Raw genomic sequence first — 26,436 nt, 5'->3', positions numbered from 1 at the left:
CACAGCAACACACACCCCAGACGAAGGAACACACACCCCAGACGAAGGAACACCCACAGCAACACACACCCCAGACGAAGGAACACCCACAGCAACACACACTCCAGACGAAGGAACACCCACAGCAACACACACCCCAGACGAAGGAACACCCACAGCAACACACACCCCAGACGAAGGAACACCCACAGCAACACATACTCCAGACGAAACAACACCCACAGCAACACACACCCCAGACGAAGGAACACCCACAGCAACATACACTCCAGACGAAGGAACACCCACAGCAACACACACCCCAGACGAAGGAACACCCACAGCAACACACACCCCAGACGAAGGAACACCCACAGCAACACACACCCCAGACGAAGGAACACCCACAGCAACACACACCCCAGACGAAGGAACACCCACAGCAACACACACCCCAGACGAAGGAACACCCACAGCAACACACACCCCAGACGAAGGAACACCCATAGCAACACACACCCCAGACGAAGGAACACCCACAGCAACACACACCCCAGACGAAGGAACACCCACAGCAACACACACCCCAGACGAAGGAACACCCACAGCAACACACACCCCAGACGAAGGAACACACACCCCAGACGAAGGAACACCCACAGCAACACACACCCCAGACGAAGGAACACCCACAGCAACACACACCCCAGACGAAGGAACACACACCCCAGACGAAGGAACACCCACAGCAACACACACCCCAGACGAAGGAACACCCACAGCAACACACACCCCAGACGAAGGAACACACACCCCAGACGAAGGAACACCCACAGCAACACACACCCCAGACGAAGGAACACCCACAGCAACACACACCCCAGACGAAGGAACACCCATAGCAACACACACCCCAGACGAAGGAACACCCACAGCAACACACACCCCAGACGAAGGAACACACACCCCAGACGAAGGAACACCCACAGCAACACACACCCCAGACGAAGGAACACCCACAGCAACACACACCCCAGACGAAGGAACACCCATAGCAACACACACCCCAGACGAAGGAACACCCATAGCAACACACACCCCAGACGAAGGAACACACACCCCAGACGAAGGAACACCCACAGCATCACACACCCCAGACGAAGGAACACCCACAGCAACACACACCCCAGACGAAGGAACACCCACAGCAACACACACCCCAGACGAAGGAACACCCATAGCAACACACACCCCAGACGAAGGAACACCCATAGCAACACACACCCCAGACGAAGGAACACACACCCCAGACGAAGGAACACCCACAGCAACACACACTCCAGACGAAGGAACACCCACAGCAACACACACCCCAGACGAAGGAACACCCACAGCAACACACACTCCAGACGAAGGAACACCCACAGCAACACACACCCCAGACGAAGGAACACCCATAGCAACACAACCCAGACGAAAGAAAAACCACTCAACACGACACAACAATTAATGCAATATTGACCTATCATTTATGCTTTTATTATAATTATATAATCACCCCAACGTTGGCTCAACATCGAAAATAACCATACAAAAAGTTGTGAGATTTTTACTCTGAACTCGACCGGAAAACTAACTGCAGTTTATCTTAAGTGATCATCAGGGCAGCATCATTAAGAAACTTTTTAATCGAGCTGTAGGAGTTTTGACCGTGAGGATGAATACTTCACGTGCAACACTTTCATAAGTTCGAAATGTACGACTTCTTGTATATTGCTTTTAGTTATGTGAACCAACATATGGTGGGTGTGCTGTACGTAGCTTGTGTTTCTGTGGTCGAACACGTTATCTTGAGGTTATCTTGAGATGATTTCGGGGCTTTTTTTTAGTGTCCCCGCGGCCCGGTCCTCGACCAGGCCTTCACCCCCAGGAAGCAGCCTGTGACAGCTGACTAACACCCAGGTTCCTATTTTACTGCTAGGTAACAGGGGCATAGGGTGAAAGAAACTCTGCCCATTGTTTCTCGCCGGCGCCTGGGATCGAACCCAGGACCACAGGATCAAAAGTCCAGCGTGCTGTCCGCTCGGCCGACCGGCTCCCAGTAAGAGTAAGGACCGTTTCAGTAAGTTGCTTGCCACTTTCTTTAAAAGGTTGAAACACTTCCCTAAATTCAGTATTTAAGTTCATAATATTCTAACAGGAATTTAAGAGGCGAAGTCCAGCAGATTTCAGCTCTACCCTTCATAAGGACGTAATAAACTCTGAAGTAATCTATGACCAAAGTTTGTCCTGTTCTCCTCTAAACACTTTGAACATCTCTCAGATCTTCCTCCAGAGTACGCTACATAAAACAGAGTGCCAATGACATCATCCCTTGTAGATGTGTGTGGGGGAAAAACCCCACCTAATGACATTCATACGTTTTCCCACAAGGCAAAGAATATTTACTCTGACAAATTCACAGTGTTTGTAGAAGCAACGCCTTTGAGAGCAATGTTGGACGCCACAAAACGGTGCAAACGGTGATGTCCTATCATCAACAGGTTCACCAAAAACAGGTTTCGAACCCTCCAGAGAAGGATGTACCGGTTACAGGAGAGTGATTCAACACCTATCATCATTTAAGCCGCTATTTGTAAGTAAAGTAGGTGCGCTTTCACAAGATAGAGCGTTTTATTTTATTATTTTTTTTTTGTCAGAAGCACTGATGTTTCTTGGATAGGCGGGTTTCTCGGGGCCGCGTTGAACTTCGTAACAGTCCATTTACTAAACTGATAACGTAAGTTGTGACGACGAGTAATGGACCAAATATGCCTCTCCTGGCTGGCTTGCCTAATGATGCTAAAACAGACTGTAGCATCAGCGATAATGGTTACAAGAGTATGCTCTGGCGTCATCACACTTGCTCGCTGAAATGTTCTCGTTTTCTCTCTCTCTCTCTCTCTCTCTCTCTCTCTCTCTCTCTCTCTCTCTCTCTCTCTCTCTCTCTCTCTCTCTCTCTCTCTCTCTCTCTCTCTCTCTCACATATACACACACAAAGAGAATGTCTGTTTTACTGTGTCATTCAAAGGTTGGAGGCGAGACTCTTAGTGGTAGCTTTACCCAACTTTGCAGGGAAAATGGTCTGTGGTACAGGATGGACATAGGCTGGCCGGGGCTTCTCCAATATTCAAGAACGAGCAGTGTGTCAAGTTCACGCTCTGACCCCCAGGACGATTTTTGGCACACACCTAGCTAAATAATTTGATAACAAATCTTATAGTAGTATACACTATTAGTGAATAATCTTGGGGAAAAATTAAATAGATTTCCCGCTATTCATACTTTGGCAGTAGTATCATAAAACACCCAATACTCCCACAGCTTCAAAGGCTTTCTCATCTCAAGGCCGTTTTTTTATCAAAGCAAATGGATAACTATTATATTTTTTAAATACCGCTAGGCTCCTCCCACAGGCAGACCATCCACATGCCAATGATTGACTATTATATTATTTGAATAGGAGAAAGACTGAGTCAGCAGACATACAAAGAGATACACAGAAAGACAGAAATAAAGAACAAATAGAGACAGACATAAGTCTGCAGAGAGACCGGGGCTGACCAGGGTAAAGAGAAACAGAACGACAAATAGAAAAACAGAGTCAAGCAGATAACAAAACACAGATAGTGGCAGATACGGGAGACAGAGACAAATAGATACAGACAGACTACAAGGAGAGTGTTAACTACATGGAGGGTGTAGGTATACTATACAACATTTGCAAGGCAGAAGCTCGAGACCGCGAGTCCAGAATACCTTCCACCTTGTGCTTGTGTTCCACCGCGAGTCCAGAATACCTTCCACCTTGTGCTAGTATATACACTAGGGGATGACGAAGATCACAATACCCACACAAGCCTCACTAACTTTCCCATAATGACAATCTCTAATGGCTGCAGTTATTGTCTTCACCTGCAGCTATCGCCCACTATCTTGTGATAATTCCGGGGTTCAATGTCTCCGTATCCCGGTCTCCGGCCAGGCCTTCTGGTTGGCGGTCTGGTTAACCAGGCTGTTACAAGCCGCTGCTCGCAGTCTGATGTATGAATAACTGCCCAGTTGATCAGGTATCCTTTGGAAGTGTTTATCAAATTCCCTTTTAAACATCGTGAGAGGTCGACTAGTTACCTCTTGTTTGCTTTTAATGTAACTATTAATTTATCAAATATCTTGTGCATTAATAATACTGTTGTGGGAAGCCTTACATCAAAATATGTGGTTCGTGGGTGGTTGAATTCTTGTACCAACAGCAGCTGAAACATACTGATGTTTCAGCTGCTGCATTACGGTCCCTCCAAATCTTTTGCATTCCTCTATCTCAAATTATTTTCTTAATCTGTGCTAGACTCTGTGACATGTGAATGTCCATGTTCTTCCTCTTAGTTGCAGGTTTTGTAGCTTCATCTACAATGTATTCTTCATCCCTGGTATTCCTACATGACGTGGAAGCCAGTGGATAAGTATTCAACGATTCCGTGTGTAGATATGAAACCATTCCCTTTAACATTTTCCAAGTTAAATTATTATGCATCTCTCTCGCCTGCGTTCTAGAGAATGCAGATTTATACGTTTTAAAGGATAAAAGCTTCCAATAATAGTATTATTAATGCACAAAACATAAAGATAAATTGTTTGGTTTTAATGTAAAATTTAAGAGATAACCAATTTAGTAGTGCGCTCTCGGTGCATTGGCAGACCTCTCACAGTGTTCAAAAGTGAACTTCATTAACACCTCCAAAGAATACCTGATCAACCTGGCTGTGATTCATTCGTCAGACTGCGAGCAGCGGTACGAAAGAGCCTAGTTGACCTTTAAAGTAATTTCCAAGGATCAATGCCCCTAGCAGCCGGCCAGGCTTCCTGGTTCGTGTGTAAAACCTTAGAAAGACTCGCAGCCTTTCTAAGGCTACGAGTCTGACAGAAAAACAGAAAGACCAGAAAGACAAAAAGAAAGACAGAAAGACAAAAGACAGAAACCTTTCTAAGGTTTTACACACCAACCAGGAGGCCTGGTCAGAGACCTGGCCGCTGCTGGGGGCATTGAGCCTTGGAATTACTTTAAAGGTAATTATGTGTTAAGTGTGTTTATTGCAATTTGAGGTTGACATTTGTCTTCAATTCTTCAACAAAGTGTATGAATACTATTGTGTTTGGTGCTTCATGAAGGCTGCTAGTCATCATGATCCTCCTCTTTGTAATTTGCATAACTGAAAGTAATTTATGCGGGCAGACATACGAATACAGCATATTGAAAAGGGTATGTTGGACGTGAGCAACGAGCAAGTTGCTGCACTGGTCAACAGCCTGGTTGACCAGTCCAGCAACCAGGAGGCCTGGTCGACGACCGGGCCGCAGAGACGCTAAGCCCCGAAACAACCTCAAGGTAGCCTCAAGGTATGTTAATAACTAATTTGGTACAAGACGTTTACCTTGCCTGACAATACACAACCCTCCGCCTCCCTCCAGCTGAGGGAGCAAGTAACATTAAACACGAAAATAACACATAAAACATATGAGTTTAGGAATTTGTAGAAGGACCAATCGGCCCATACGAGGCAGCTACTATTTATATTTACCTACTTTGTGTAGCGTCCGGGAATCAACGGCCCTACGGCTCGGTCTCTGACCAGGCCTCCTGGTTTGTTATCAGGTTAACCAGGCTGTTAGACACGGCTGCTCGCAGCCTGATTGATCTGGTATTCTTTGGAGGTGATTGTAGAGTTCTCTCTTGAACTCTGAGTATCCACCCGAACTCATTTATATGTCTTACGCGAGCACTGCCTCCTTGGTGACTACAACTGGGATCAGAGTTCAATTAGATCTCAATTGCCTTGTAGTGTACTATGGAGCTTACCTTAGTAGGGGATTGTGTACTTTGACGCCCCGAAGGGTAGTTCAGAATTTTTTCTTTGGTGGGGGTGGGGGGGAGGGGTTGGGGGGAGGGGTGGGGGGGGGGGGTGTATAAAGATGATGGAGAGAGGTATAGGTGAAGAAAGAGTAGCATTACTGAGGACTATAATGTGAGTTATGACATCCGTCAGGATGTCCGCTTCCCAGTCACGATTTGTGTGGTTTTGGTACTTAACATGCTTCCGTTTTGCCAGGAAGCTGCGAGTCTTTCTAAGGTTTTACACACGAAGCCCTATTCTGGCCAAAAGGAATAAATAGGGGGAAAAATAGGCAACTCTCTGATAGCTTATTCAACTTTCTCTCGATGGGAATATTCTATTATTTATCTTTAACTCATTGTTTCAAAGGGAAATAGTTCCCATTGAGGGGGCAACTGTTTCGGTTTCCCTTAAGTTATCCCTGAGAAGAATACTAACTTGAGTGCCCAATCGCTTGTTGCAATAATTCTGAAACTCTTGATTTGTCAGGATATTATATTAGGAAAGGCAAGGTAAAGGTTAATTCTCCTTTCTCCGTCGTTTACCTTTCTCCTTTCCTTACATTTTCCTTGCCCATTACATTCTTGCCCCTCTCTCAGCTTTCATTCTGCTGCCTCCTCCATCCGTTCTTCTTTAATTAGCACTCTGGAGTCCGGATACTTCATGACCCTCCTCACAAACTTTCAGCCTTCCCTCCCTTACCCCACCATCCCCCTCCTCCCCGCTAACTATCCACGTACATCTCCTGGAGACCCAGACTCTTTAAACTCTTCTCCCCACTCCCTCGTCCCCCCCATCACCAGCCCCTGGTGATGGGGGGCGGGGGGGGGGGCGTACTCCCATCCCCACCCCTCCCTTCACCCCACCAGAGTGAGAGCGTCAGGAGAGCTGAAGTACTCTTACGGGCTTCCCATTTGGCAACAGGTTAAAGTCGACGATGTGAGAACTGCCATGAGAGAGAGAGAGAGAGAGAGAGAGAGAGAGAGAGAGAGAGAGAGAGAGAGAGAGAGAGAGAGAGAGAGAGAGAGAGAGAGAGAGAGAGAGAGAGAGAGAGAGAGAGAGAGAGAGAGAGAGACCGAGACCAAGAGAGACAGAGAGACCAAGACCGCTGTCTCCACGCCTCCTTAGACCTGCTCGACTCCTCCGATCTCTACCACTCTAGTCACTATACCTCCACATCTCTCCACTTCTTATCTCCTGCGCCCGATCGCCTGGCCAACACTTACTTACAATATCCCACATGTATACTCCAGGGCCGGTAAACCTTACTTCGTAGTCTGAAACGCTCTCCTTTTATTCCCAATCCACAAATCCGATAATTTAAGCTCACGGCCGCTGCCGAAGATTTCTTCTTCAGCAAGTCGGTAAGTTAAAGGAAATCTACAACTTAGACACGAGGAAATTATAGGCGATTTAGGACCCAGCTGAGAACTTTTAGGCTAAAGTTTCTATAAACTTCATTTTTTCTTTATCGATGCTTTCGAATTCATGTGGAACACTTCCCCCCTCAACTCTAAGGGGTGTAGACGTTAGTATTTATGCAGAATTAGGCCCAGAACTTGGAGGACCGGTTACTGCAGAACCAAGAATCAGAGTAACCTGGTACTGCGAAACGAAGAACGTGGAGAACCGGGTCCTGTTGATCCAAGAACTTGAGGGACTAGGTAATACAGAACCAAAAACCTGGTCATTTGGAACCAAGAACCTGGCGAACCAGGTCCGGTGGAACCAAGATCTACATCTGGTTCTGTGTACAAGGATCTGTGAAGCCAGGACCCAGGAAATCAAACTCTGTGAAGTCAAAACTATAGGACCAGAACCAGGGGTGCCCTTGACTATGGGACCAGAACCAGGGTGCCCATGACTATGGGACCAAACCTGGAGAGGGTTCTGGAAGTTTTTCTGCTCATTGAGCCCGGCCTGGGGCCAGGCTCGACTTGTGATAACTTGGTCCATCAAGCTGTTGCTTGAAGCGACCGTCAAGCCTACATATCCACTACAATCTGGTTGGTTCAGTACTTCTTGTAGGAACCTATCTATTTTTTTTTAAGAAATCCATCATTGTTCCAGCAATATTTATCATGCTTGCTGGGAGTGTATTGAACGGCCGTGGACCTCTGATGTTCACACAGTGCTGTCTGACTGTGCCTACTCCTCACTGGTTCTATTCTGCATTTCCATCCGTATCTTTCGCTTCAGTATGTTGTTTTACTACTGTGCAAATTTGGGACCTGGTCTTCCAGTATCTTCCATGTATATATTACTTCATACCTCTCTCTCGTCTCCTCTCCAGAGAGTACATTTTGTGAGCTTTGAGAGCTCTCATTCGTACCCTAACCCTCCCCCACACAACCCAACCGTGTGGTTGGGTTGTGCGCGCGACGGGGGGCCCCAACACCCCGACACACACCCGCACGCCGGGTTAATTATGGTATGATCCCTGGATAAGTGGGGGGAGAGGGGGGTATATCCTCCTGGAACAACCACCTCTCCAGTTAGTGCACTTCCATGTTTCCAGACACCACAACCAAGGGCCCCCCTCGTTCCATCCTCGGGTAAGACGGAAGGGTTTGGACACGTTTCCTTTCACCTGATGCCTCGGTTCACTTCCCTCTGCGTATTAGTGGCTTTATTAATTATGCCACCCAGTAATTTGTTCTGTAAATCAACACCTGCCCCAATTTCCAGACCATCATTCTCTTCACACAAGCATAGCTTGAGTGTGGCTCAAGCTATTGGGTGAGGCAGCCACGGACAAGAGCCGGTGTAAACAAGGCAACTGTCTTGTTCCATCCATCAGAGCCGACGCTACTTCTTCACCCAAGTAATTACCTGCAGTAGTCGTCACGATGTTGACAACAAAGTTTTTGAGCCCGTCCAGAGAGTTGCTTGTGTAAAGACCCAGGAAATGGCTGGGAAGGGGGGGGGGGGGGGGAATATACAGCTACCCCCAACTCCATTAGAGGTCCAACGTGGAGGGGAGGGTAGTGGAACACCGCCTCCAACCCAAGTGATCCATGTGACTGGGGGAGCGGCACAGGGACCCCACCCCCCGCCCATCCAACCCGACCTAGGTGACCTAAATGATGGGATGTAGCTGTACAGTGACCCCCCCCCCCCCTCACCTGAGAGCAGCAAGACGTGATGGTAGCGGGTGCAAGTCTCCACCAGGGTTATCAACTTCCTGCATTTGGCTATCTCACCTTTCATCAGCTTGGCTGCCAGAGAGTGAGGGAAGCAGCCGGGGAGGTATAGCGACGTCCACACCACCACCACCCCCAGTCACACACCACCACCACTCCCAGTCACACACCACCACCCCCACCAGTCACACACCACCACCACCACCAGTCACACACCACCACCACCCCCAGTCACACACCACCACCAGTCACACACTACCACCACCACCAGTCACACACACCACCACCCCCACCAGTCACACACCACCACCACCCCCAGTCACACACCACCACCCCCACCAGTCACACACCACCACCACCACCAGTCACACACCACCACCACCAGTCACACACCACCACCACCAGTCACACACACCACCACCACCAGTCACCACCACCACCCCCCGTCACACACACACCACCACCCCCCGTCACACACACACCACCACCCCCCGTCACACACACACCACCACCCCCCGTCACACACACATACCACTCCTCCCAGTCACACACCACCACCCCCAGTCACCACCACCACCCCCAGTCACACACCACCACCCCCAGTCACCACCACCACCCCCAGTCACACACCACCACCCCCCAGTCACACACAACACCACCACCCCCAGTCACACCCCCCCCCACCCCGCCAGTCGCACACCGCCAAAAACATCAACTAATAATTTCAAACACAATGGTTCTTCATTGAATGTGACAAGATCATTGATAAGTTTGATATGTAACAATTAACCGGATGACCATGTATGTGTCTGGCGCCCACGAGTGGAGTAACACCCCGGGTCCCTCCACCTCTCCTGGAGTACACCTGGAGTGTGTTCAGACCCTCATCGCCCAAACCTCCACCTTGCCTACCTCTGATCTAGAGATCCTCGAGATCCTCCTAGAGATCCTAGAGATCCTCCTAGAGATCCTCCTAGAGATCCTAGACTAGAGCTACCCGCTCTAGTTCACTTGGTATTTGTCCATCGTCTAGACATTCTTTCAGGATTATTCTTTCATTCCATATATGAATTGATTCCATTGACGACGCCCATTTTTTTTTTCCTATTATTACGAAAGGGTGAAGTCACAATACGGGGCCTTAATTTGTTGCTCCCTATTTGGTGAAGTGGATCCCCGGCCTTAGTGGGCTCAACGCAATATATTGGGACCTATATGGAATAAACAATCGATCATCTACCAGATGACGTTCCGTGGCTGTCGTCGATCCCCCCACCCCCTCCCCCACCGTGGGTTTACGCTAATGTTGTCGGGGCCCCAAACACATGCAAGAGGGCCCCCAAAACACTTGCACGGTCTCCAAAACACTTGCAAGGCCCCCAAAACACTTGTACGGCCCCCCAAAACACTTGCATGCCCCCCAAACCACTTGCACGGCTCCCAAAACACTTGCACGGCCCTCCAAAACACTTGCACGGCCCCCAAAACACTTACACGGCCTCGAAAACGCTTGCACGGCCCCCAAACACTTGCACGGCCCCCAAAACACTTGCACGGCCTCGAAAACACTTGCAGGGTTCCCAAACACTTTCAGGGCCCGCAGCAGCAGCAGCAGCAGCAGCAGCAGCCATCACCACAACCAGTGACACATTACCCCTCGGCCTTTGATCAATTAATTGACATGACTGGGAGCACTCTACCTGCTCCGCCTTCCATCACCTGCCTCGCTCACTGCTGAAGCTGCGTGCTGCGGTCCCTAACTTCTCACCAGCACATGTTCCCTCGGCTCTTGCTCGCTCAATATCAGAGGGATGAGAGGAAGTTACTAGCTATCGTGGTTGATGGACTTTTGAAATACAGAAATACATAAATGCCATAGTCTCAGTCACACCTTGAATTATTGGGGAAGCAGTTGTAGGATTGTCTAGAGTTCCTGAAATCCATGCTAAAAAAGGAAAGAACTAACAGGCTTTGGAAAATAGTTACTGGTGCCCGTATATATTAGAAAAGAGGGAGACACGTGCCACTGAACTACTCACCAGTATGACTAACAAGTACTCCTGGCAAGAAACTAGAGAACCTGTTCCGAAGGCAACTCGCAGAAAACTTCGAACAGTTGACTTTTATCTTCAAATATCAGCAAGGAGGAGAAAACCTACTTGACTAGCTTATTAAGGATTTCACTATAAGATGACAGTGATTAAACAGAAGAGGGATAGGAAGACTACCTCTTCCTTGATTGTTAACAATCTTCCGACACTCTCAGAAGATGCCTGCTCCAGCTAAAAATAAAAAGATGACAGGCTGGTGTATCAGGAAGAGAACTAACGGTAAGCTGAGAGAGGGAGCTCCCCACAGGAGGAGTGAATGGGTCACAGCCAGTGGAGCGGTGAGAGGTTATGAATGGGAATGAATATACCCTAAGAACTCCTTCATATCAATGTTTGCCAATAATGAAAAACTAAGAATAATAAGAACAAAGGAGACGACTGTGTTCTACTGTAAAATAAACTGTACATCTCCCAAATAATAAAATTCACATGTTGCAGAGATTGAAGCCTGGCATTTTGAAGCCTGGCATTTTGAAGCCTGGCATTTTGAAGCCTGGCATTTTGAAGCCTGGCATTTTGAAGCCTGAAATGATAGAGCGATATACATACAATCATAAACGCTTGCAAACACACACACACACACACACACACACACACACACACACACACACACACACACACACACACACACACACACACACACACATCAATGAAATCAAAACAGATGAAGATAGACAAAGACTACAGGACGACCTGGACAAACTGGAGGAATGGTCTAGAAAATGGTTGCTAACGTTCAACTCAGGAAAGTGTAAAGTAATGAAATTAGGCGAAAGGAGCAGAAGGCTGAACACAAGGTACCATCTGGGAGGTGAAATCCTGCAAGAGTCAAATAGAGAGAAAGATCTGGGGGTCGATATCACACCGAACCTGTCCCCAGAGGCCCACATCAAAAGGATATCATCAGCGGCATATGCTAGACTGGCCAATATAAGAACTGCCAATAGAAACTTGCGTAAGGAATCGTTCAGGACCCTGTATACCACTTATGTAAGACCAATCCTGGAGTATGCAGCTCCAGCTTGAAGTCCATACCTCGTTAAACACAAGACGAAGTTAGAGAAGATTCAAAGGTATGCCACCAGACTGGTCCCGGAACTAAGAGGAATGAGTTACGAGGAAAGGCTAAGGGAGCTGAACCTCACAACTCTGGAAAACAGAAGAGTAAGGGGAGACATGATAACCACCTACAAAATTCTCAGGGGAATTGACAGGGTGGAGAAATACAAACTCTTTAGCACGGGTGGAACACGAACAGGGGGACACAGGTGGAAACTTAGTACCCAGATAAGCCACAGAGACATTAGAAAGAATTTTTTCAGTGTCAGGGTAGTTAACAAATGGAATGCATCAAGTAGTGTTGTGGTGGAGGCTGACTCCATACACAGTTTCAAATATAGATATGATAGAGCCCAATAGGCTCAGGAATCTGTACACCAGTTGATTGACAGTTGAGAGGCGGGACCAAAGAGCCAGAGCTCAACCCCCGCAAACACAACTAGGCAAGTACACACACACACACACGGGGGAAGATAGCCATCTTTCTCTATTCTCACTCTGACACCAGGGAGACTTTTACCTCACCATATTTAGCCAGCGCCGGATTGTGTGAGGCCGGCGGTGATGGCGGGAGGTGTTGAGAGGTTATGATCCCTCTCTCCACACCTCACACTCCCAGCTTATGAGCCCCGACGCCCTCATCACCCGCGATATCCTCATCACTTAACACTCTGATTAGGTGATGATAAGTGTTATCTCATCTCCGCTGGAGGTCCTCAGTAGAGGAAATGCAGGCAGAGTGTCGCGCGAAGGAGGGAGAGGACGATACACGTAGTGGATGGAATTAGGTTGCCATTAGACAAGATTGGGATGGTTGAACGGCAAGTGAATGAAGTCATCATACAGTTCATTTGTTTACGGATTTCTGCTGGATGATGAAATGCACACTGGTGGTGTTCTGTGAAGCTTTAACAATTACAGATATAATATACCAACGCACAGATGGAAATCACAGAAAGCAGCGACTTGGACGATTCTTCAGATTTGAACATAAAAGACTGTAACTTACGGCTCTTACACAAGTTACCTAACAAAAGTCTTAAGCATATAAGCCATAATTCATGACCAGGGGAAAGTGCTAAGCCGTTACGACAATAGATCACTTAGTAGGGATGTGAGGATAAAGTATTGGGAATGGTAGGTTGATAAGAATGATTCCCAACCACTTGGAAGGTCGGGGATTGAACGTCGACCTGCAAAAAAGCGATGTCATCGCGATACCGTCCAGTCAAATTAAATAATTGGACTATATAAAGCGCATTATTTGCACCACTGATACTAACGTATAGCAAAAAAATTACTCTATCAATAATTTACTTCTAAGTTATTAAACTAAGTCAATTACAAATGTCGGACCACTTAAGAATCAAGTCTTAAGTCCGAGTGGAATTTGAACTTAAATGCCTGTGATACTTTCTACTTGTGGAGTACAGGGCTTCATCCACGAGTACAGTGCAGTGCAGTGTATCAATTATTACATGTAGTGTTTTCTACCATGCATTGTATCACAACTGTGCTTGTCTTGGTGACATCTACTAGCAATAATATCTACATCTATCGAAAGTGATATACAGGCATGGTGAAAGAAACCTGGTTTGAGAATTAAACCAGATGGCTTCTCACGTGTGAACCCAAGATGCCCAGAACCCACAGCTGGAGATGGCAACTCAGAACCTAGAGCTGGAGATGGCAACTAAGAATGTAGAGCTGGAGATGGCAACTAAGAATGTAGAGCTGGAGATGGCAACTAAGAACGTAGAGCTGGAGATGGCAACTAAGAATGTAGAGCTGGAGATGGCAACTAAGAATGTAGAGCTGGAGATGGCAACTAAGAATGTAGAGCTGGAGATGGCAACTAAGAATGTAGAGCTGGAGATGGCAACTAAGAACGTAGAGCTGGAGATGGCAACTAAGAATGTAGAGCTGGAGATGGCAACTAAGAATGTAGAGCTGGAGATGGCAACTAAGAACGTAGAGCTGGAGATGGCAACTAAGAATGTAGAGCTGGAGATGGCAACTCAGAACCTAGAGCTGGAGATGGCAACTAAGAACGTAGAGCTGGAGATGGCAACTAAGAATGCAGAGCTGGAGATGGCAACTCAGAACCTAGAGCTGGAGATGGCAACTAAGAACGTAGAGCTGGAGATGGCAACTAAGAATGTAGAGCTGGAAACTCAGAACCCAGAGCTGGAGATGGCAACTCAGAACCCAGAGCTGGAGATGGCAACTAAGAACGTAGAGCTGGAAACTCAGAACCCAGAGCTGGAGATGGCAACTCAGAACCCAGAGCTGGAGATGGCAACTAAGAACGTAGAGCTGGAGGTGGCAACTCAGAACGTAGAGCTGGAGGTGGCAACTCAGAACCCAGAACTGGAGATGGCAACTAAGAACGTAGAGCTGGAGATGGCAACTCAGAACCCAGAACTGGAGATGGCAACTAAGAACGTAGAGCTGGAGGTGGCAACTCAGAACGTAGAGCTGGAGGTGGCAACTCAGAACGTAGAGCTGGAGGTGGCAACTCAGAACGTAGAGCTGGAGGTGGCAACTCAGAACGTAGAGCTGGAGGTGGCAACTCAGAACGTAGAGCTGGAGGATGGCAACTCAGAACCGTAGAGCTGGAGGTGGCAACTCAGAACTGTAGAGCTGGAGGTGGCAACTCAGAACGTAGAGCTGGAGATGGCAACTCAGAACGTAGAGCTGGAGGTGGCAACTCAGAACGTAGAGCTGGAGGTGGCAACTCAGAACCCAGAGCTGGAGGTGCTAACCCAGAGCACTTTACACTTGAGTTTCAGAGGTAAGAAAAACAGTTTTTTTGAGTTAATCGGTGCCAGCGTGATGGTTGTGATCCTGATGTTTTTCGGTCGGGCTTTTAATTCCAATTTTTTGTCTAATTTCATCCCCAAATTTCATACGCCGAGTCCAGGAGTTGGAGCTCAATCTTAACAAATACAAGTGAGAAACCGAGCATACATAAAACAAATAAATGATATTTCAATTCTGTATTGGCGAGGAGAGAGAAAGAGAGAGGGCCAAAAACACCTCAAACATCAACACGAGAGAGAGACACTCACCCTTCTGGTCGATGTAGAACACTCCTCGCCCCTCGGATCCCACCAAGGAGTAGGTGATGGCGGCGTCTGCTGGGTTTGGATCGCCGTCGACGGCGCTGAAGGTGGCCACGAGGGTGTGGGGAGGAGCCGACTCCGCTACCAGGGCCTGCTCCACGTCCTTCATGAAGACCGGCGCGTGGACATTCTCGTCCACGTCCACCACCTGAGGGTAGAGGCGCGGGTGCGGCGGGGGAGATGGGCATCAGGACAGGTGAGTGGTTCACATTGCCTTAGTCTATCTTACTCTACTGTACATAATATTCAACCTGAACTCATTCTATATGTACCCAGCCACTCTCGCTAGTTGCAGGTTAGTGTTTGATTGCCGACGAACCAAGTGGTTGGTTACCATTCTTACCCTCCTGCAGGTCGACGTTCCATCCCCGACCGCCCAAGTGGTTGGGAACCATTCCTTTCCCGTCCTATCCCAAATCCTTATCCTGATCTCTTCCAAGTACTATACCAAGTTCCATTACTATAACGTAGTAATGATTTGGCGTTTTCTCCTGATAGTTCCCTTTACATTCCTATCCCCCGTTCTATCCCAGATCCTCGTCCTCATATCCCTTCCAAGTTCCATATAGTCTTTCTGGCTAAGCGCTTCCCCTAATAATACATAGCCTTACCAGAGGCCACAGGCAAGCCCTACCCTTAAGCCTGGATTGTGTAGTAGTAGTAGTAGGCATCCATGATAACACTACAAGCTGACGTGAGTTGAGAAGAGGTATTGACACCCAGGATTTTGTGTTAGTCCAGCTGAAGTTGTGTGTACTCACCTAGTTGTGTTTGCGGGGGTTGAGCTCTGGCTCTTTGGTCCCGCCTCTCAACCGTCAATCAACAGGTGTGTGTGTGTGTGTGAGAGAGAGAGAGAGAGAGAGAGAGAGAGAGAGAGAGAGAGAGAGAGAGAGAGAGAGAGAGACGACGACGACGATTAGGAGAAAACGCCAAGCCATTGCGACTATATAGCACTGGGAAGGGATCAGGATAAGGATTAGTGATGGGATGGAGGGAAGGAATGGTGCCCAACCACTTGGACGGTCGGGGATTGAACCCCGACCTGCATGAAGCGAGACCGCGAGAGAGAGAGAGAGAGATAGAGAGAGATAGAGAGAGAGAGATAGAGAGAGAGAGATAGAGATAAAGATAGAGAGAGATAGAGATATATAGATAGAGAGAGATATATAGAGATATATAGAGATATATAGATATATATAGATATATAGATATATAGAGATATATAGAGATATATAGAGAAATAGAGAGAGATAGAGAGAGATAGAGAGATAGAGAGAGGGAGAGAGAGGGAGAGAGAGAGATATTTGCAGAAGATATGATAAAGAAAATTAAGTCTGGGATTGGTACAGCGGAAAACCGAAGGTTAGAAAAGCCGGTTCCAAGATTTAACAACACGATCTTGCAGGCACAAATAGTAAACACACACACGAGACAAAGAGAGAGAAGGGTTAGGGGGGTAACATGTACGACACATGGTTCTACTATTATAACACACCATACCTAACTATTTTCTCATTTGCTGCACTCAAGTCCTGTATTTATTGCAGCATCGTGAAAGATTGTTGACAAATTACTCTCTTTCCCCTGACGCCCCGTGTGGCTCTTACATGTCGCCCAGAACAGGAAAAACTAACTTTTACTTTGTATTTTACCAATCGGTTCTCTTCTATTTCTCAGGTTTTATTTTCTGCTATTTTTTTAATGTGCTTGCATTTGAGTTTTCATAAAATTCAAAAAAAGTATTTTCCTATAGCAATATTCATACTGAATTTATACTTTTTATGTAACATTTAAAATGAATGAAGATTTTCTGCAGGTAAAGGCACTGTCCGTCACTACAACAGGCTTAACATGTAATTTCCTATATATATAGCTGTAGGTGAACTTAAAATGTTATAATTGTATCAGCAACAAATCCAATGGTATATGCTCCCTACAGAAAAACCATACATTACCTGTACGATGACGTGAGTGGTGGCCGAGAGGGGCGGGGTGCCGTCATCGGTGGCGCGGACTGTGATGTTATAGGCAGGCCGGGTCTCATAGTCCAGTTTGGTGGCCAGACGCAGCGCTGCGGTATCTGCGTCAAGCTCGAACATGCCCTCGTGCCCGCCCATCAGGGTGTAGCGCAGGCGAGGAGAGTCGGGGTCGTGGGCGGTTACTAACGTAACTAGGGCTCCCACAGGTAGGTCCTCGGGGACACGAACGGCCGTTGATCGCTCCGTGGGGAACACAGGAGGACAGTCGTTGATGTTGGCTACTTGGATAGTGACATAGGCATGCGCTGAACGTGCTCCGCCGTCTGTAGCTACCACCCGTAGTTCGTATACATCATGGGTCTCGTGGTCTAAGGGCCATGCTACGCTTAATCGCCCAGTCACGGGATCCAGTCTAAAGTCTTTCGTATCCGTTGCTAGACTGTAAGTAACCACACCGTTTATGCCCTCATCTGGATCTTGAGCCCTTAGCTCGTACACGCTGGTACCATTGGCCACGTTTTCAGGCAAGAAAAAACTGTAAGCTGGCTTATCAAAGTTAGGTGCATTATCATTTTCGTCGACGAGTGTGACAACGACCAGCCGGGATACCGATCGCTGCGGTTTACCCAGATCGTACACGGTCAAGTTGAGATTATAACGAGCAACTCTCTCCCGGTCCAGCAGACCCGCTACCGTCAGGGAGCCAGTTTCCAAGTCCATCGTGAATACTGACTCTTCGTTTCCCGATGAAATGACGTACACGAGGTGGCCCGGGTAGCCGCTGTCCTCATCCTTGGCATCTACCTTGAGCACCACTGTGCCCGGATCGCTGTTTTCACGCACGCGGACCTCCAGCGGCACGTTCAGAAGTTCAGGTGCATGGGCGTTCAGCACCGGTGGTGGCGGTGACAACAGACTAATGGGATCATCCTGGCGGTTATTTTTGGCGGCGCGCGCCAGCTGCTCGGCTAAGCGTTGAGCTACACCCATCTCTCTGCAGTCCAGAGCCGCCCATGAGTCGGCTGATGGGCTCTGCTGCCTCACCAGCTGAAAACGGAGTGCCAGTGTGTCAGCAAAGTGCAGTCCATCTGTGGCAGTCACGTTGACTATTCGCTCAGAGACCATTAGATCCTGTAAGTCACACTCCAGCGTTAACACGCCTGTGGTGGAATGCAGACCAAAGCAACGATCGTCATTGCCACCCACAATTCTGTAAGTGATTATCTCCCCTTGATCAAAATCCACAGCCGAGAGGGTGAATATTTCTGTTCCTGAAGGGGTGAGGCGATCAATGTACCCGGTACACTCAACACGCTCAAACTGAGGTCTGTTGTCATTGACACCTTCCACATGTACTGTGATGACTTTCTCGCTCTGGCGACGGTAGGGCGAGCCCCAGTCCGAGGCACGCACCAGCAGCCGCCAGGTGCGCCGCTCCGTCTCGTAGTCTAGGGCGCGGGTGGTGCTCACCTCGCCCGTGAAATGATCTACTGTGAAAGGCACATCGTCGGCGTTAGCTAAACTATAGGAGACGTAACCATTCTCTCCTGAGTCGTAGTCTTGTGCCCTCACCTTCGTCACCCAGGTACCGGCGGGTTGGTGCTCGTCCACACGCACAATCCCTTGAGGCGCAACGATCATAGGGGTGTTGTCGTTGGCATCAGATACTCGCACTATTACCTTGGCGGAAGTCTGCTGCTGCGGTAGGGCGAGTGATGGACTTGTTGCACCCACAGTCAGTGTGTAGTCAGTGCGGGTCTCAGCGTCCAGGACAGCTTCGGTGGTGATGACGCCTGAGAAAGGATCTATATGGAACTGCCCCCCTTTGTTGCCTGCTAGTAAGCTAAACTCAACACGGCGCTGTGCTCCTGGTAGCCAGGAGCCAACTTGCAGCACCCGGGTGCCCACAGGCGCCATCTCACTGACAGTAGCTTCGTACACCTCTTGAGTAAACACTGCCTCCTGCTGCGGAAGTGGAGGTGCGGCCACACGTACCACTTTATAGCTAAACCTTGGCCGATTGCCTCCATCTGTAGCTTTTAACGTTAAATTGAAACCGAACGGAGAATCGTTCCAGTCGATGGTGTCGAGGGCTGCCAGGTTAAATTCATTAGCACCAGATCCTGGCAGGACACGGAATACACGGTCAGGGTCACCTTCTACGATCTCTAATGACCTCACTTCGCCACTGGGGCCACGGTCCTGGTCTACAACATTGATAATGGCAACTACAGCCAAGTGGGCACGTGGCATAGATTCCGGCAACTTTACCACTAATATTTGTGGATCGTAAACATTTTCCTCCGTCACATTAATATAAAGTCTGGCTTCTGAGGGCCAACCTCCGTGCTGCCGGCGGCCACGGTCTTGGGCTTGCACTACTAGCACATAAGCAGCCTTCTCCAGGAAGCTGAGGGGTCGTGTCAGGGTGACCACGCCTGAGGTAGGGTGGATGGCAAACACTGGCGTGCGGTCAGAGAAACTGTAATATATCTGGCCATTGAGGCCATCATCTGGGTCCTCGGCTTTGACGCGCGCCACTGAGGCATGGAGGGGCGTGTCCTCACTGAGGCGCACGCGGTACTCATCTTGCAGGAAGAACGGTGTGAGGTCGTTGAGGTCTGTGATGGTAATAACAACCTCGGTTACAGCGCCGGGAAAGTCTTCTTTACTGCCATCGTGACGGCGGTGTTGTGCCTTCACCTTCAGTCGGTACTGATCGCGACTCTCCCGGTTCAGTACATGACGGTTTCCAGTGCGCACCCGCAGCTCCAAAAAGCAGAAGTCGCCCACCATACGCTTCCCAGCCCGGAAAAAATTTTGGCTATCGCCATCTACGATGCGATACTTGATCTTCAGGGCTGGATCGTTGATATAAACACCCATCATGGTGTCGCTGACGACGGCTGTGTTCCCAAGCGCGTTCTCCGGAACGCTGGCATTGTACTGTGGGGCAGAGAACCGAACCGACTCCTCCCCATTTCCCACCACACGCCTGCAGATGCCTGCTACTGCAACTACCACTGCCACCACTACATGCTGCCACCTGACACACGTCCTCCTCACTACAGTTGGGTGTGGGCGGGGCGGGGGCGGAGGTGGGCGTCCCCGCGGGTGAGGGCGGGAGTATATCGTCTGGGTCATCTTGCCGGGGGGGCCGCGCGCCTCGTGTCCTTCACCATGCTACTCCACCTGTAAAACAAACAAAATTATCGTTAAAATAAGAAATAAATGGACAAAAGGCTAGAAACAAATAAATCCCATGCTGTAAAGACTTTAAAAACGTTTAAATCCAAATAATATTACTGATGCTCGCCTTATTTAGATATTTATTAACAAAGAATGTCTAGAAATTCCTCACTCAAATCCTTGTTAAAAATATCCTATTAATCCATTAATATATTATTCTAGCTAAAGGTGTGATAACATTGTGTGTGTGTGTGTGTATTCACCTAGTTGTGCTTGCGGGGGATGAGCTCTGATCTTTCGGCCCGCCTCTCAACTGTCAATCAACTGTTGCTAACTCCTATTTTTTTCCCCCCACACCACACACACGCACGCCCACCCAGAAACAGCCAGTGACAGCTGACTAACTCCCAGGTACCTATTTACTGCTAAGCAACAGAACATCAGGGTGAAAAACTCTGCCCATTGTTTCTCGCCGGCGCCGGGAATCGAACCCGGGACCACAGGATCACGCGTCCAGCGTGCTGTCCAGTCAGCCAGCCAGGTATGTGGGCCTGCAGGCCGCTCCAAACAACAGCTTGGTGGACCAAAGTCTCACAAGTCAAGCGTGGCCTCGGGCCGGGCTTGGGGAGTAGAAGAACTCGCAGAACCCCATCAAGCAGATATCAGGTATATATATATATACCTGATGGTATATATATACATACATACATATGGTACAACATATATATATGTATATATATCGTTGATATAATAAAAACATATAAATATAAAAAAATATACCACCAAATATACCAAATAGATATAAAAAAAATACCACCAGAGGTGGTATTTTTTAAATATTTCTCTAAACTAATTCAAAACAACCTTTTAAATTTCATGTTTTCCTCCCACCTAAACATTACACTCGGATGAACTGGCATTAGCAGGCACCTCATCCTGGGCACAATGAATAAAACAGGCAATTTATAACTATAAAAGTTTCGGCATTACTCTTAACAAGAATTTCGGGGAGTAATTAGCGTGATAAAACAGCCCTACTAAACTACATGCATCCTATTACAGCGTCCCAAGTTGGCCACCTACTGTAACCCTTGTTAAGCGATGGTAATTGGCAGCACCTTCCACTCTCGGTAAGATTAAGCCGCGTGCAGATGCACACACATTATGTTCCTCCGGCGCGGAGGTGTTTGGACAAGGAAAGATATACTCACTGACGACGGATTTACCGGTAAACATGTGTGCCGGTACAATGGGTTGGCATCGAGGAAATGCGGTTTCGAAATGTTTCAATGGTATTATGACATCTCTGGAATGCCCACGAGAGAGAGAGAGAGAGAGAGAGATTCATTAAAGACTAGAGGGTCTTGTTCCAAATTAGCACTTGAAATGAGCCCTTACGAGACAAAGAAGCTTGACAGAATATGTCAACTCGTCCCTTTACAGAGTAGGGTGATATAGGTACTCAAAGAGACAACTCTTTGAAACATTAAGCGTTCACGACTCGACACCCTCATTCTAAATATAAGGGTTAATATTTAAACTAGGAGTGTTAACGAGAGAACTTGAAAAGCACCTCTACAGGATTCCTAATTAACAGAAATGAGGCTCTTATGTAAAGCTGCGACCTACGAGTCCTCGCCGGATACTTCAGGCTTCACAACATTATGCAATCAAGCAGAACACATAAACAATTCAGTACCTCTTCAGCTAGAAAATCCTCGCGATCTCTGGAACAAATATTTATGATTTCTTGACGCTTGAAGCCGCAAAGAACACGAAGTCCTTAACCGATGTATAGGCTTTTGGGCAGACTGAAGGGGTGAGACGAGGAGACTGGCGCGAGCTGACACCCACACCAAGGACAACGACATACTGACGAATACAAGACTACTAACACTGATAACACCACCAACTTGCCCTCCCCCCCCCCCTTCCTAACTACTCCATTTCCTAACCCCCCATTCCCCTACCACCCTTACCTTACCTTTCCCTATTCACCTTGTCCCAAAGCCCTGTTCCCTTTCACAGCCATCTTCCTCCTCTTATATCCACTACCCGTAACCCATTCCTTTCCACAACTTACCATATATTTACACCTCTACCTCCCTAGCCCTGCCCCCTCCCTCATTTACCCTTGTTTTCTATTTACCCCTATCTAACACTTCTATAATTTTTTACTACTCTCCCTTTCCTTGACCCCACACCTTCCCCTCCATTATTTGAACCCCCAACTCCTCATCCTTCCAAAGACTGCCTCCACTCCTTCCCCAACCTTAAAGGTAAGGTAAGGAACTCATCCATCCCCATCCCCCATATATTACCTGCACTTCCACTCTCCTCTAGGCCAATTCTTACCTTCCCTTGCTGCTACATAGCTCTGGCTCCAAATCTGCACACACACACAACACCTCATGAGACCAGAAGGCATGGCAGGATGTGCAAAATACCCCTGTTGAAAAGCAGAGGTGCAATAGGTACTCTGAGATAACACTTTATCAGCATTAGAGGCCTAAATCTTTTGAACACCCTCCTCTATACATAAACTCATTCAAAGCATATCTGATCAACCAGGCTGTGAGTCATACGTCAGGCAAATGGCACAACAATTAGCAGGTATGCTCAAGGTATGTTCCATGAGGTCTAGTCAGAGACCGAGCCGCGGGGATATTGATCATAGGAATTATAGAAAGGCAAAAACGAAATTAGAGCAAGAAAGCACGAAATTAAATTAAATCATAACCATCTTTGAAAGAGTGCTAAGAACTATGATCACAAAACACGTGGAATCGCAGCGTCTACATAACCCAGGACAACTTGGGTTCAGAACAAGGCGCCCTGCCTCTCATTGGACCACTATGGCATGGCCTTAGATGCCATTGAGGACACGTGTGACCATATTGTAATTTAACACAAAATGAGCGTGAAATAAATTACTTCCAAAGTAAGAAAATGGAGCTTTAATTTCCTTCCCTATGGAACCCAAAGACTAATAGTCAGTAAAGTAAAAGGCAGACTACCCATCTGTGAAAAGCTTAGTCCTCCTAAGATACTATGATTGCTACAGTAATTGTTCTCACACTGATGTCAGACACAAAGAGACAAACTAAAATACCGCTCACTAGGGTGGAGTATTGTTGTACACTAACACCTCCAGTCAAAGCTGAAGAATTTCCTGACCAGGAGAACGTGCCGTAATATTTGACTACCTGATTCCATTTAATAAAACATATCAATTTTTGGGACCGCTTAAAGCATTTAAATCTGTATTTTCATGAGTGCAGGCCAGAAACATTAAATTTTCACCTTGAAAACATTAGTGGAACTGATTCCAAATTTACACACGGAAATGACTTCACAAGAGAACACGAGTTGTGACAAAAAGTGTAAAAAGTAGGCCACTCATAAAATGGCACACTTAAAATCTGTTCTTTAAATACTTAAGAGGCATAATTTTCCGACCTGTCACAAAATGAAGAAACTGCGTCGTTTCTTCATTTTCTGATGCGTGGCTTGATTATCATCGTAAGTGTTATCAGTTTGTGGTCATACGTAAGTTGTCAAACTGTCATCATACGTAAGTGCTGTCAGTTTGTGTTCATTCGTGTTGTTAGTTTCTGGTCATACACAAATGCTGTCAGTTTAAACTCATAGGTACGCTGTTAGTTTCTGATCACCTGGATATGCTGTCAGTTTACGACACCCCACTTTAGGTGCTGTCAGTCTGTCAGTACGAAAAGGCGTTTTCCAAATAATGAGCGGGAACCCGTTAGAAAATGGAAATTGAAATAACTGGATAAAAGGAAATAAATGGATAAATATGAGAAAGTATCGCCAGTCAGGGAAAAGTAAAAACAAGAGATCAAGAAATAGAGTAAGATAGCGTCGCATGGTAAGATTAGATTAAGCGAACACTAGATAAGACGGAGACAGACGGAGCTCAACGCTGATAAGACAAGGCTGGAGAAGCACTGCAAGAAACGCCACTGTTTTGATCGTTGTTTTCGTAATGGAAGAGGTGGAAAGGAAACGAAGGTCTGGCGGAAGGTGGGATGGAGGGACGAAATGAGAAATTAAAAGACGAGAGGGGAAGTGTTGTGGGGAATTAGCGATAAAAATAAAATGAGGTGGATGAAAAGTGGATGAAACGGGGGGAGTGGGGTGGAGGGAGTGGAGGATAAGATATCCTATGGAGGTGTGCTTTGTGCTCAAAGATTGCCAGTCACTTTATAGCCTATTAGCTATGATCAGTTATTACCCTACAGTCTTCCAGTGTATAATCTTCCGAGCGCCACAGTCGGTTATCAGTCACTGCCATCGCGATAAATGTTCTACTTGGCTGATACCAGTGGCTCTTAACAACACATCAAAAACACCCAGTTCAAAACAATACTCTGCCGTCCGCGTGCTAGCGGAACGTGGTGACATGTGCATAACTGCCTGTGAACATCACATGACAAAGGCACATACGTAGACACTCATTAAGACACGATAGAGGTTCATATAAGAGTATCACGGTACACTACACCACACAATAGGGGCTCATAACAGTGCACTACGCATGACAAAGGTCAAGAACAGTCCCCTGCGGTCACTACTGTCACTTATTCCACGAACTTACTGCAAGATAATAAGATAAGTGTACTGTGAATTATGAATGGTCACCATGAAAAGCCGAGGTGCACTAGGTACTCTGAGAGAGAACTCTATCAACATCAGAGGCCCGAGACTGCTCAACACGCTTCTACTACACATCAGGGCCATAACTGGTCGACCCCTCACAGTGTTCAGGCTGCGAGCAGCTGCGTCCAACAGCCTGATTGACCAGTCCAGCAATGAGGAGGCGTAGTTGAGGATCGTACCGCGGGAACGCTAAGCCCCGAAATCGTCTCAAGGTAACCTCAAGGTAACCATTACAATACAGATACCAGCCGGTATGACTCACACGATATTGTTTATCGACTATTTAATGCTAATCAACAATAGATGCAACACTTGAAATTTCACGTTTCAGGAATAACTCCTTTCGAACACCGTAGAAAATATAATAAACCAGATATTCTGATAGTAACCGAACAAGGGAGAAGCGCATCCTCAGCATTTCTCTCATTTTTTGTCATCATCGGTAAAAGATCCATCTCTCACGCGCAAGGCCACAATGTTAGATATAATTTTGTTCTTGATTTTGCAAAGGAGAAAAGCTATTTTGGATTCCCCTCTATTTCATTGATGGTCTTTTGCTCTCTTTGCCTCTCTTGGACTTTATATGATTACTGTATCTTCACCTATTGAGTTTCAATAACATTATGGCGCCTTCTGCAGGCAGGAAATTTTTAAGCTTCAGTCGGTGGAAAGTTAGGATACGATGACTTTCCAGATTATCAGAGGTTTCCAACACCACATGGTGGAGTCAACCGCCCTCTGTACCGCTAAGTATACAGCTCCGGTCGCCCCGCAGTGACTAGCAGTTCATCTTCAACACCAGTGACGAATCAGAATGGTAAAGTCCCACTCATATCTATTTTCGAGTAGACGTCCCTCTGCGATATTAAATAATCGTTGGGTCTCCCGTTTTTATCATTTGCACTCTACTATCCAACAATTTGTGGACTTCTGGACCAAAGAAGTCGATGAATAGTTTTCCTGCAATAGTGTAACGTCTAGAATCCGAGTCTCGTAGCATACTGGCCTCACGGCAGTGAATGGATAGCGTGGATCAAGTCCAAAGTCTGTTATGAGTGGATTTATCCTATTGTTGCCAATTTGCTGGAGGATTTGGTTTTTAAACTCATGCATTTTCGACAACTTGCCTTCTCCTAATTTTCAATAATATGAATTCTTGTTTAAAGCTGTCGATATATATTTTAATTAAATAAATATCTTACTCGCAATCGTATATTAAAGCACATCATTAAAATTATATG

At 47.1% G+C, this 26,436-nt stretch overlaps 1 protein-coding gene across 7 annotated transcripts in view; it reads right to left on the bottom strand.

Annotated features, from left to right (window-relative positions):
• The window catches only part of LOC123754415 (fat-like cadherin-related tumor suppressor homolog), a 669,154-nt gene that overhangs the window by 201,244 nt on the left and 441,474 nt on the right, over nucleotides 1-26,436 (bottom strand). For 6 of the 7 annotated variants that reach the window (XM_069326495.1, XM_069326496.1, XM_069326497.1 and 3 more), the window contains exons 2-3: nucleotides 17,303-20,518; nucleotides 15,294-15,495 (exon numbers count right to left, since the gene is read on the bottom strand). In XM_069326495.1, coding sequence (XP_069182596.1) covers nucleotides 15,294-15,495; nucleotides 17,303-20,470 — 3,370 coding nt within the window. In that variant the 5' untranslated portion in view covers nucleotides 20,471-20,518. Of the gene's footprint in view, nucleotides 1-15,293; nucleotides 15,496-17,302; nucleotides 20,519-22,214; nucleotides 22,373-26,436 lie in introns of those variants that run through there. The other variant, XM_045736802.2, reaches the window with a different exon arrangement.

Source organism: Procambarus clarkii, chromosome 18 (genome assembly GCF_040958095.1).
Source record: "Procambarus clarkii isolate CNS0578487 chromosome 18, FALCON_Pclarkii_2.0, whole genome shotgun sequence".
Taxonomy (NCBI): domain Eukaryota; kingdom Metazoa; phylum Arthropoda; class Malacostraca; order Decapoda; family Cambaridae; genus Procambarus; species Procambarus clarkii.
Note: the sequence above shows the minus strand (reverse complement) of the source record. Positions and strands in the feature narration are given on the sequence as shown.